General features: G+C 41.4%; 1 protein-coding gene across 1 annotated transcript in view; it reads left to right on the top strand.

The window, feature by feature from the left end:
* Positions 1-13,142, top strand: part of PDLIM4 (PDZ and LIM domain 4) — a 63,492-nt gene that overhangs the window by 45,943 nt on the left and 4,407 nt on the right. Inside the window, exons 4-6 of the mRNA XM_083487927.1 lie at positions 7,620-7,798; positions 9,363-9,520; positions 12,639-12,759. Of these exons, the coding sequence (XP_083344053.1) occupies positions 7,620-7,798; positions 9,363-9,520; positions 12,639-12,759 (458 nt within the window). The remainder of the gene's footprint in view (positions 1-7,619; positions 7,799-9,362; positions 9,521-12,638; positions 12,760-13,142) is intronic.

Genomic DNA, 13,142 nt, shown 5'->3' with positions numbered 1-13,142 from the left:
TCTTACATTTACTAGCTAAACTGGTTTGATTCAGCTGACCTTTTAACGAGTAATCAACACAATGAATGGCTTTTCAGTTGACGTTATATACACCTGCAGAAACTGCTGCTGAAAGACTACTAAGAAGTAGTCTTAATCTATTTATTTGTTTATATGCAATATAAATACACATATATATTTAGTATATTCTCTTTCACTCGCAAATTACTTCTGCAGAATTAAAGGTTTTACTGGTGTAGCTCAATCCTATGCATGTCAACACAGAATGAATAGACTTTTCAGATAATTGAACATTCATTCTGACTCATTTACACAAAACTTTGTGTATAGTTTATACAGCATTGCTGTTTGTTGAGCATTCATTCTGATTTGTTTGCAGGGAGGTTACTGGATATTGCTTGACATTGTTGCTATCCCATACATTCCAGTACAGCTTCCTGTCACTTTTCTGTTTGTTTGTTTTTAATTCGTTCGTTGTGCAAAAGCACCAAATTCACTTTAGTGGTGCATCCTCAATTTGCTGGTATGCAATTGAATCGTACCCACAAATAGTGACTGTCTGGAAATGGCCTAAGTCCAACTAAATGTAAGTGAGCGTAGAATTGATGCCCAAAGCCACAAAGAAGAGGCTTCTTGCATTCACCCATATTTTTTGAACCTTTTGAAACATCCCCTGCATTAAAGTTGATTGATTGGAAACAATTGATTCATTGTTTTCTTTCTTTCCTGAAGGTTTTTGTAATATGATGTTGGATGACCTCACTAACTCTAATAGGAAAGGAAATTGCATGTATACACCCAAAGCCTTTTTCAGTTCAAACAGAAATGAGGCCAAGTAATCATGAGCCTCCCCCCCCCCCTTTTTGGAAGCCTACCACAGTTTCAAGTAAGATGCTGCTGAACATGTGTAAAATGTGCCGAACATAGACCTTAATGAATGGATTTATTGGAAGGAAATCCAGTAGCTTTGAATGCACCAGGCAATACAGTACCTCTCCAGAGACAGCACTTAAGTCAGCCTGTGATTCAAGTACAGTACCTGCTTGCTGCTAGTGTTGCTATTGCGTGGACAGGCGGAGTCCCCAGATCCTGAGCGGTCCCCCCCCCCATCATGTGGAATAACGACTCAAGACAACGTGCTATGGGATTAAATTGGCCACAACTTTATTAAATTTCAAATGTGGGTAGACCTTGGCTCAGACATTGGGCGTTCTCCTTCCCCAGTCCCCAGCCGGGGACCTAGGGAGCTTCAGGGTTATCCAGTGTGTGGGGGGGGGGGATGGGCCGGCTCTGGAGAACATATGTTCAAGCAGAGATGGCCGCCCCCGTTACGCCGCCGCCGCAGGGGAGAGCAATGACGACCTTTCGGCGTACGGTCAAAGCCTCCCTTCAGAAACCCCTTTAATGGGGAACCCTGGTATCGCCACCGCAAAGAGGAAGATGGACTAAAGGATTCCGCCCAAGGCCTGATACTGCCAAAGTTGTGACGTTTTGCTATGGGAAAGGCGAAACCTGCCAATGCAGAGAAATTCCTTTCCGGCCCTTTAACAGCGACCTTAACGTAGCAGCGCCCGCATACCTGTGAAGATAAGTTAACCTGCAAAACCGATGAAGAAAGGTTAACTTGCAAAAGAAGACATTAACTGAGGGTGGGTAGGGTGGGAGAAGCTCTGGAGCCAAGTGAGGATTCCCAGGTAAGATCCCCCCTCTATTGTGTGGGCAGGTAATCCCTCCCCTACCTGGCCTGGTCTGCTTGGCAACGCTTCCCCCAGGTGGGATTGGACAACTGACTGAGGTAGGCGGAGACCTCCAGGTATCCCACCTGAGGGAAGGCAAAGCCAAGCCTATGCTGATGGGACTGCTCCAGATCTAGGGCTGTGCACATCCACGCAAAGGGCGCCCCCCGTTTTAAGCGGGGAGCGGTCATTACTATAAAATGCATATACAGTGGTACTTCTGCTTACTTACTTAATTCGTTCCAGAGGTCCGTTCTTAACTTGAAACTGTTCTTAACCTGAAGCACCACTTTAGCTAATGGGGCCTCCCGCTGCTGCTGCGCCGCTGCCACGTGATTTCTGTTCTCATCCTGAAGCAAAGTTCTTAACCCGAGGTACTATTTCTGGGTTAGCAGAGTCTGTAACCTGAAGCGTATGTAACCCAAAGTACCACTGTACTTCATGCACAGCCAAAAACAGTGGATGCACATTTTTGGTAGTCCCTACTTTTTCTACAACTTTTGACAAAACTTTTTTAAAAAACAAAACACCTCCAGGATACACAAGTTTTATCACCCAAAGCAAACTTATATGGTGAGTGAGTAATAAATCACCGCATGAATCTTAAAAAAGAAAACTGTGAACAAGTTTAAATGTTGCTTAAGGAGAAAACAATGACTATACAATATGTGGTACTTGAGCTGTAAACAGCAGTGGTAATAGTGATTTCTTTTTTTAAAAAAGTTTTGGTTGCTCTGGAACAGTTAGTTTGGAAAACTGGCACAATAAGCTGATGTGGAGGAATCTATTTTCCTATAAATATTCTCAGTGTCTTTGTTTGTCTTCCTACACAGAGTAGTTTATACCTCCGGAGGTAAAGAAGTATGTGACTGTTTCTCAAACAATGGGGAGACAAAAATGATATGTAAAGGGTTAGCCTAGAGCTAGCGATGAAACATGAGAGCTAGCAGTGTTCATTTAATTCATTTGAAACACTATGAAATAACAATAACTTTGTTGCATTCATACGGGAAACTTCACTACTTCAGGAACATTGCATTTGAAACCACAACTTCTAACTCTTGATTCTGCAGTAAGTTTACCTTTTAGTACAGATAACTACCATTTTATTTTCATTCATTCATAGAGAGATAAAACTGCCAGTATCTAACACATTTGTCCCAGTTCAGGCTTTCCACTTCATAAGTCTGACAGGAGAGGAAGATTTTCAGATGACACTGACAGGTGGAGAAGTTGGGTGCCAGCCTTCCCCCAACTGGGTGGGACCCAACTGCAGAGAAGAACTTCTGGCAGGTCACAGGTCCTCTGGTGTCATTCAAAGATGGTATTGACCAGAGGCACAGAAATAGTACCTCGGGTTAAGAACTTTGCTTCAGGATGAGAACAGAAATCGTGCTCCGGTGGCGCAGCAGCAACAGGAGGCCCCATTAGCTAAGGTGGTGCTTCAGGTTAAGAACAGTTTCAGGTTAAGAATGGACCTCTGGAACGAATTAAGTACTTAACCCGAGGTACCACTGTATTATTGTTCCTGGAAAGTGTATTACCTGAGCTCCTCAGCACTCCTGTGTGTGACAAACACACACATTTCTCTAGCAGGGTGTGGTGGGTTGACCTCTCTGTGTGCAAAAAGATTAATTTTAATTTGAAGAATGGCATTGCTAAGTGTCTTCTCAAAAGCATAAAAACAAAATAAATCAAGGCACAAACTCCTTTTCTAAAAAAGATTTTTTTCTTTTTTAAAGGAAAGGGAAAAGGAAAATGCACCAGAAATTTTATACAAGTCAGATCAGTTAGTCTCCAGACTGAGGAAATGTCTGTAATTTTAAACTTTGAAAGCAAGAGAAGAATATGTCCCAATATGTTGCAGCTACTCCATCGGAAATTGTGGGGGCAAAGGGACCACAATCCAAGAAGGAAGTCAGGAAGGAGAATAGGCAAAAGGCATGGATAAGAAAACCTGCAGGGCATCCTATTTTTGAAACATGGTTCCCTGGATAGTTTGAAAGCCATTGTTTTCTTATTATCAGGTGCCTGCTATTTATTTATTTATTGCCCATCCTTCACCATTAAGGTCCCAAGATGGGTGACAGCATTGAAAACAATTTAAAACAACTTACTAATACTAATACAATTCAATAAATTTATTTTAAAGTTAAATTAATCCCAAACCTTGGATTATCAGGGACTCTCACCAAAAGGGTTTTTGCTTATGATGATGGCAAAGAAAAACTTGAAACAAAGATGCTGAATTTTGGCTGTGTAGTCAAGAAATGTTAACTTTCACTTGAGAAGCCAAGTATCTGGCAAAGCTATTACAGTTATAAAAGTGCTGCGTACTAGTTGACATGACTCAGCAGGAAATACGATAAAACATAAGAAAGGTTTTCTTCTGGGGGAATAAATCTAGTTTATAATGGTCAGTGAAGACAAAATGAATCATAAAAGAGACTCATGAAGTCTACTTTGGTAACCAATATAATGAGGGGTAAGGGCTAACCAGTCTAGACTCCTAGGCAAATTGCCATGTACCAAACGTGATATCCCAAACATTTTAAAAACATAGATTTCTGAGTTGGTCTTTCTTGTACAAAGCTTTGTATTTAGGCATGACCAAAAGCCATATTTTCTGCCTCTTTCCATTCTCCTTCCCTGCTCCTCTGCTATATTACAGGGGCAAAGAACAGGAAACATATGCAGACAAAGTTAAGTCGAAAGAGATCCACAGGCAGTGGGAAAATCTCAATAGGTTTGGAAGCTGGAACACATGGGGGAGAAAGCATGAAGAAACTGGACACTTCCAATGGAAGGGACAGAAGTTGATATTGAAACCGATAGCTCCAAGTCTGGCAGATAAATATGAAATCATATCACTTCTCATAAACCAGTTCTCATAGTTGCTCTTCCCACCAGCTTTTGTACAAAGTTAGTACCGTTGAGCATACAGTAGTAGTAAAACTAAGACCTTTTATGTGATTGCTTATGATGGCTATTTGGTAGTAGGAACAAAATTAATTTATTAATCTGAAAATAATAAATCCTGCTCTTCAGCCAACAAGGCTCCCAGAGAGGCTCACATAAGATCAATAAACGTAATAACAAATCATTAAACCATACAAACTGTTATGTATTCAGTGGTTTGTGACTTCACAAACTGCACATTGTCTTTAGATACCTTATTTAAATAACTTATTTAAAGAGGTGGCAATGATAATACTTCCCTTTGCTTGCTGCTGTTGGTCCTGAAGGTCTCTGTGGCAGACAAAGCTCTTTCAGCCGAGCCCCAAACCAATGGACAAGAAAGGTGCTTCTGATCTCTTTTACGGTATGCTTCCTTTTTCATAGTTTCACAACGAGCAGGGTACACTTTAAGAAACAGAGGAATTGTGTGATACCCACTGTGCTACTTTACAAGAGAGAATGGATATTTTGAGGCATCAAATGGGGCAGGGGAACGAGTGGCCTTCCAGATGTTGAATGATCACTCCCATCATCCATGACCACTGGCTGGAGCTGAAATAATTTCGAGTCCCACAACATCTGTAAGACCACAGGTGCCCCAGTCCTGAAATAGGGAATTATGTGAAACTGCTAACCATACTTGCTGAGATGAAATGCTCCTTTGCTATTTATAGTAGGACTCTGGGATTGGTGACTCAAAGTTTAAAGGGTTGTTTTTCATGTTCAAATGATCCTGATTTGCTGTTGTCTGGCCACAAAAAAAGCCCACAACTGGTGAAGTCATCCCTTGTAAAGGTGTATTAAAAGACCTGGTATTTCTTTACAGATAAATGTTGTTTTTTAAATTGCACAGTGTAGCATATTTGAGCAAAACTCCAAAATAATCTTACCCAGTGCTTTTTTTCTATTAAAAAAATGTTTAGGGGTATGTTCATTTTGACTCAAAAAAATCACTATTTTATAGTTCAAATCAGGGAAAATAAATACAGTAAATGGACAAAAGTACAAAGATTCACAAAATGTTTAGGGGTATGCGTCCCCCCAGAAAAAACCCACTGATCTTAGCATCCTTATGCATATCAGTGAAGTTTTATGCCATCTGGGAAAAAATAGAGGCAATAATTATAGTTTTGTAGTTATTCAGTGTGGATTCAAAACTCATTTTGTTTAATACTTGGTGGTTTACAAAATGCCTAGAATTAAAGGAAACCACAGAGAATGTGACTCTCTGGATTATTTACAACACAATTAATTTTAGTTTAATGTCATTGCAAGGTTTTTAAAAAAGTAATATCTCACTGAAAGAAAAAGCTGTGTGGTTGGGAGGCAAATGAAAATGTAAGTGTGGTGTAGTGGTTAAGAGCCAGTGTGGTGTAGTGGTTAAGAGCGGTAGTCTCGTAATCTGGGGAACCGGGTTCACGTCTTCGCTCCTCCACATGCAGCTGCTGGGTGACGTTGGACCAGTCACGCTTCTTTGAAGTCTCTCAGCCCCACTCACCTCACAGAGTGTTTGTTGTGGGGGAGGAAGGGAAAGGAGATTGTTAGCCGCTTTGAGACTCCTGAAGGGGAGTGAAAGGCGGGATATCAAATCCAAACTCTTCTTCTTCTTCTTCTAAAAATGGATGAGGATCAATTTTGGGGTTTCTTTATTCCATCAAGAAGGTATGGAGGTTTGCCAGATTAGTTTTAATGTGAGGAAATGCTGTATGTACATCAGCTGTAAAAATAATTCAGCAGTTTTCTGTAACCATGTCTGTTCTTTTATTGTGCAGTGTTGGGTTCCTTTGGGCATGATGCTATCAGTGACCAACACCACCCCTAACATGAGTAAAGCCACCTCCTTGCCTCTGTCAGCAGCATTGCCCTACATTCCCTCTCCCTCTGACCCCAGTCAGCAGCACTGCTCTGATGAAAAGGGCAAGCCTAATGCTGGCTCCTCCTCCTGCTTTTCACCACTTACACTTGGAGAGACCAGGTCAACAAGTAGCAACAGCAAGGAAGAGAAGGAGAGTCAGGGGGCTCTCCTTGGGGTGTGGATCTTGACAAAGTGCCTCAGTATCCCAGCTCCTTGCACTGGTCCTCTCACTGGTCCTTTTCAAGAATGGCTGAAAACACAGCCACTCTGTTTAATGAGCTATAGTTAACGAAGTATTTTTTTAAGCTTGTATTCTAAGTTCTGATTGCAACCATAAACACCCTTAAGTGTTGCCCGCTCTGTTATCCCTTTTGCTGTTTATCTTTTGCTTGTAGTATTTTTTCTTCGATGCATTAGAAGTTGATGCAGAGGGATGGGTGTGGAGAGCTGGCCTCTGAAACTGAGTTGAGTAGAAGGAAGAGAGGGAATTGGGACATTCAAGGGGGAGGTATGTTAGAATGGGAGTGATGAGTTGAAGAATTTCTCTACACTCCACCCATAAAATCTGACAGGCACTAGCTAGCACTGTTCAAGAACACGATGTTTCCTCAAAATACAGTAAGATAAAATTGTCTCTCATATACATACTTAATGTCCCACATCAACAATGGCTTGTGTTGGCTTCCCAGTGTTTATGAAGCTCAGCTAATCCCACATGGGTCTGCTCACATTAATCAAGGACCAAGACACTTCTTCAGATACAAACTTGCTGTTAAAACTTGAGTATTGCGGCCAAAGCCTAACTAAATGCAATACCTCAACAAAAACAGCAGCAGTCATTCCACAAGAGCTACAAAATGCAACAAACATTTATTTCCTCCTCTTTTCTCTCTGTAAATTCTTTATCTACCAATAGCAGGCTGCATAATACTAAAGCAGTATTGTTAGCAGTTGAGAGGCTCTACGCACAAACTACTGTTGCAGACAGGCGTGGCATTTAGCAGAAGAGGTTGCTTAATATTGGCAATGACAACTAGTGTTACAAAACCTCTGCTTCTTTCCCTGTTTAGGATAATGGACCTGTTCCAAATAGAAGACCAGCGACATTTTCACCTGGAGGAAGTCCAACAGACAACAAACAGATATCGAACGTGCAGTACAATAACCCCACGCGGCTATATACAAACAACAATGCAGATTCCAGTTTACCATCACAGATGAGTAGCCTGCATATCACATCTCCCCACAGGTATGAGAGTCAAACATGACATGGTGATGGAGATTATTTTTATGAATAGCTGTTGTGGGTGGGGAGAGGGCTACACTGTGGCAGCAGGGAGGTTAATCCCTTCTCTTGGACTATTCTTTCAATGAAAATTGCATGCAGCCCCCTCAGAGCTGCTATTTGCTTCAACTGAAAAGCATGTGAAGCAACAAAGAGGCTGACATACTTATACAATACTGTGGTACCTCAGGTTAAGTACTTAATTTGTTCCGGAGGTCCATTCTTAACCTGAAACTATTCTTAACCTGAAGCACCACTTTAGCTAATGGGGCCTCCTGCTGCCGCCACGCCGCCAGAGCATGATTTCTGTTCTCATCCTGAAGCAAAGTTCTTAACCCGAGGTACTATTCCTGGATTAGCGGAGTCTGTAACCTGAAGCGTCTGTAACCAGAAGCGTATGTAACCCAAGGTACCACTGTATAAATATACCAAATTATTAGGACCAAAACACTGCCACAAAAGGGACCCATTCATGCAAAAACATACCCATTTCATTTGAAGAAAACAGCTTGTTTAATTTGCTAGAACATACTGTTAAAATGGAATTTTAAAACATTTTTCTTTAAAAAAAGGCTGCTTAGGGACAAATAGATGAAATTCACACTGGAAAGACAAATGTGAGCACTAAAGAATCATCATAAAGTAGGATTGCCAATAAAAGTGCTAAATCTCATGTTTAGGGGCCTTCAAAGCAAATTTGCCCTAAGGCTGCTTTGTACATTTTAGGAATGAGCACAGGAAGCTGTTCAGAGATGGCAGAACACATACATTGGAATGACCCCCCTCTCCTCCCCTGCACACAGTTCTGGGAGTTCTCCCGACCCACACAAGCCAATTTCAGGGGGCCTGGAGGGGAAGGAGAGGTTACGTGAACCCGACCCCTAGTATTTTAGCATTGTTTAAATCTTGAGGCTTTTTAATAAATATATATTATGGGTACTTTAGAAAATGTGGACTAATCCAGGAGGAAATGTGCTACAAGGAAGTATTTTAAGACTTTTTAAAAAGTACCCTTGAGACCATGTTTGGCAAAAAAACATATAATGCCCTAATTGCCAGATATTTTTCAATGGTTGGGTGGCTTCCAGGTTCTTCAGTAATTTAATTTAATGCATTAAAAAAAAAAGATCCATGTGTGGCATAGTAATTCACAATGAATAGCAGCAGCTGGCCTGTCTGTGGTGCGTATGTTCACAGGTCACTCAAGCCCCACTGCACAGGGGCAAGTAGAGTATGGCTAGAAAGTTTGTCCTTCATAGTCTCTACAATGATCTCTACATTAATAAAAAGCTAGTTCAGGAAAAGGAAGCATTGTTAACTAAATCCCCATTAAAATAAGCATAGGGTTTGCTTAGGGGTGAGTTATGGGTATTCAGTGCGCTGTTGCCTTGTGATGCAAGAAGCACTAGAAAATTTTGTTTAAATAACCCCTCACAGTTCACAAGGAATTAACTTTCCCCCCCTAAAGAACTGATTTTATTTCTCTAGTGTACAACAATCCTTTGACCTCCATTTTGTATTTAAATAGTGCTGACCCTTTGAGGTCCCTACCAAGAAGCAGAAATGGAATTGACATGGACTCAGATGTGTACAAAATGCTGCAGGATTATGAAAGACCAGTTTCAGAACCCAAGCAGTCAGGATCTTTCCGATATCTGCAAGGCATGTTGGAAGCAGGGGAAAATGGTAAGGAACACAACATGTTCATTTCAAAAAAATTGTTTAATATCCCCCCCCCCGTACTTTATTTTAAATTTCAAAGGTGCTTACAAGGAGTAATTGTGCCCATGAAGGACCAGGTGCACAGCCTGACACATGGGCAGCTGTCCAGGGCAGCTGTCTACCAGCTCCATCTGATACGCAGGCTGAGACCCTATCTACCCGCAGACTGTCTTGCCAGAGTGGTGCATGCTCTAGTTATCTCTCACTTGGACTACTGCAATGCGCTCTATGTGGGGCTACCTTTGAAGGTGACTTGGAAACTACAACTATTCCAGAATGTGGCAACTAGACTGGTGACTGGGAGTGGCTGCCGGGACCATATAACACCGGTCCTAAATGATCTTCACTGGCTCCCAGTACGTTTCTGAGCACAATTCAAAGTGTTGGTGCTGACCTTTAAAGCCCTAAATGGCATCAGCCCAGTATATCTGAAGGAGTGTCTGCACCTCCATCATTCAGCCTGAACACTGAGGTCCAGCTCCGAGGGCCTTCTGGCGGTTCCCTCCCTGCTAGAAGTAAGGTTACAGGGAACCAGGCAGAGGACCTTCTTGGTGGTGGCACCCTCTCTGTGGAAAACCCTCGCATCACATGTCTAGGAAATAAACAACTATCTGACTTTTAGAAGACATATGAAGGCAACCCTGTATCAGGAAATTTTTAATGGCTAATATTTTACAATTTTTATGTGCTGTAAGCCACCCAGAGTGGGTGGGGAAACTTAGCCAGATGGGTGGGGTACAAATAATATTTTACTACTACTACTACTACTACTACTACTACTACTACTACTACTAAGTGGCTAAGATTCCATGGCTGCTCTTTGTTTGGGGCACAGCTAAAAGCAAATGGGATGGAGGAGAGAGAGACAAGGAAAGAAAAGAAAAGAAAAGAAAAGAAAAGAAAAGAAAAGAAAAGAAAAGGTGAATGTGATCAGACACATATTTCAGACTTTGCTCTTCTGTTGCCCTTTCTATACTGCCAGTGTACTTCTGAATGTGTCTTACAAGTCCTACAAGCAGTTTCAAATTGTGCTGAACTGATTAAAAAGAAGATTTTAAAATTTTTATGGGAGAGAGAGAGAGAGAGAGAGAGAGAGAATTACTCTCACATAAATCCCCAGGGCAACTAAAAGTATCAATAATTCAACAAATGTAACACTGTTACTGTCACAAATACACATTAAAATGCAATGCAACAGTCATTGATAAAATAGGCAAATAGAGCCACTATGTTCTGAAGCTCTGCATAAATAAACGAGTTTTTAGCTGACACCTGAATGAAACCAATGTGCAGGACAGCCAAGTCTCCCTTGGGAGAGGGTTCCATCTGCTTTATAAATATGATTGAAGGGACGCTTTCTGGAATGATGACACCCCATGCATTGTTCGTACTTAAATGATTCAGTTTTAATTTATCGATTTTCTTACATGGATTTCCATTTCTGTTGCTTTAAAACTAAATCTTCCATTCGTCTAACCTCTCTGATACAAAGCCACTTATGAAGTACCTATACGCAATCCCAAAGAAGTTAAGAAACTCCTTAGAATGTTATGTTTCTCCCCCAGGAGCTCTAGGGTCTTTTCTTTCTTTTCTTTAATGAGTAGCAACACACTGTGTCTCTAATAAGAAATGTTTCCTGCAGGGAATCAGACAGGATTTGTAAGGCAACATAACAGTTACCTCGGTAGGTGCCCCTCAGCCGTGAAAGATGAGCCCTCAAACCACAAAGCAGAGAAAAGAATGTTTGGGGTTGTTCGATCACTTTTTGCAGAGTTTTGTAGCTGCCTAGTTGAGAAGTTGAGGGACATAAATTTGGGGGCGAGAAGCGTGGGCATGCAGAAACAAAGGAGAAAAACAGCCATGAATGCAGCAAAGTTCAGCATTACTTTTAAACTCCTTCCTCACTCCCTAAGGTGGTGAGGAGACTTTTCACTAAGTGCTCTGTAAATTGCCTGCCATTTTGAAGCCTTTATCATGGACTAGAGCTTCTGGGAACCTTTGCAGTAAATGTATCAAGAAGCTATAGTCACCTAAAGCAAATTAGTAGTTGAGTGAATTTACTTCAAAAAAGGAGGCAGAAGGGATCGTGTGGCAGATGTTGGAGTCCCATCAGTCCTAGTCTGCATGGCTAATAGTCATGAAGAGATGTTACAATGCAGGTATCATAGTGCTGCTTCATTATTTCATTTTTGAATGAAAGTTTAATGTAAGTGTCCTATTTTGAGTTTATTCCCTACCAGTGAAAATTCCTTTTTAAAAAAAGCACTGCTGTGAATTTCCAAATATACGCACTTGTGTGAATATATACATGAACATTACAGGATGCATCAATAGCTTGCCAACATACCCCTTTGTACATAAAGATTTCATTGCTTCCCTTTTTCTGGTTGTTTTTGAACACATATGAAGCAAAACCGAACGCCAAGAAAAGAGCCAGCGTCTAACATGCTGCCTTACTTTTGTTACAGACTCTTAAAGGTCTTCCTGAGTCATGACATTCAATAAAACAAATAAATCTCTCAAGTAGTAAAAGTGCACTTTAGCAGTGTTATTGCTGGGCTTTCCCCCCCTTGCACAGCAAAAGGTTTTAAGCTTTTTTCCATGGGGTTGAGCATATATCAAAATCTTACTAAGTTAGACAATGTCTTTTGTTCTTCTATGGTTTCATGTATGTGCCTCTTTTGTACCAGCTCTCATTCTTTTTCCTTGGCATGCTTCCCATTAAAAGGTCAATCTCTGGTTTATCCATTTAAATCAGAGCTCATGTGTTTGCATGCCTTTTTATTATTCTTATGGTCATTCCATCATTTCATTTTTTCAAGTATTGTTGTTAGCATATGGAGCCTGCTTACCTAACACTACTAGGATCAGAGCACTTACAGCCCCGTCCTAACCATGTTCACTCAGAAATAAATCTCACTGATTCCAATAAAATTTACTTCCAGGTAATGATACTGTGGAGTGCATCCTTTGTCAGAGTTTAAGAATAAATCACCCCTTCAGTTGAGAAGCTTGTGTGTTAGCAACATTCCACATCCCTTAAACAGATAACTCCAAAAACGCCGTCTTAAATTCTTGGCAGGTGAAAAACATGACAGGCTGACGAGTCCAAGACATGTTAAATCTCCAGTATCCAAATTGGGTGGAGCCATGCCTGGCTTACAGATGCTCCCTGAGTGCACCAGATGTGGCAATGGAATTGTGTAAGTACATGAATCTCCCCAAGAGCCTTGACGTTTAATATACCATACTTTTCCATGTATAAGACAAGGGGGGGAGGGTTAAAGTTGAATTAATGTGTAAAAATTGGGGTCGTCTTATACACGGGTAGTGCCGTGTTGGGACGGGGGAATGATTGCTGCCATGAGCAAGAGATTGTCGGCGGTGGCTGTGCGAGTGATTGATGGCTGCGGCATGGGCTTGCATTGATGGGCTGCTGCTGGAGGCAAGCGGTCGAACATTTGGTGTTTTTTTGCGTCGTGTGCGAAAGGAAGCATTGTTCAGGCAGGTGAGTGATTTTCAGCAATCCCCCCCCCCATAAGAAGCTCAACAACTCTGGGCAATCCTTCCCCCAAAAAAGCTCAAG

Source organism: Podarcis liolepis, assembly GCF_965112155.1.
Source record: "Podarcis liolepis genome assembly, chromosome: 2".
NCBI lineage: Eukaryota > Metazoa > Chordata > Lepidosauria > Squamata > Lacertidae > Podarcis > Podarcis liolepis.
This window is presented reverse-complemented; position numbering and strand designations above follow the sequence as displayed.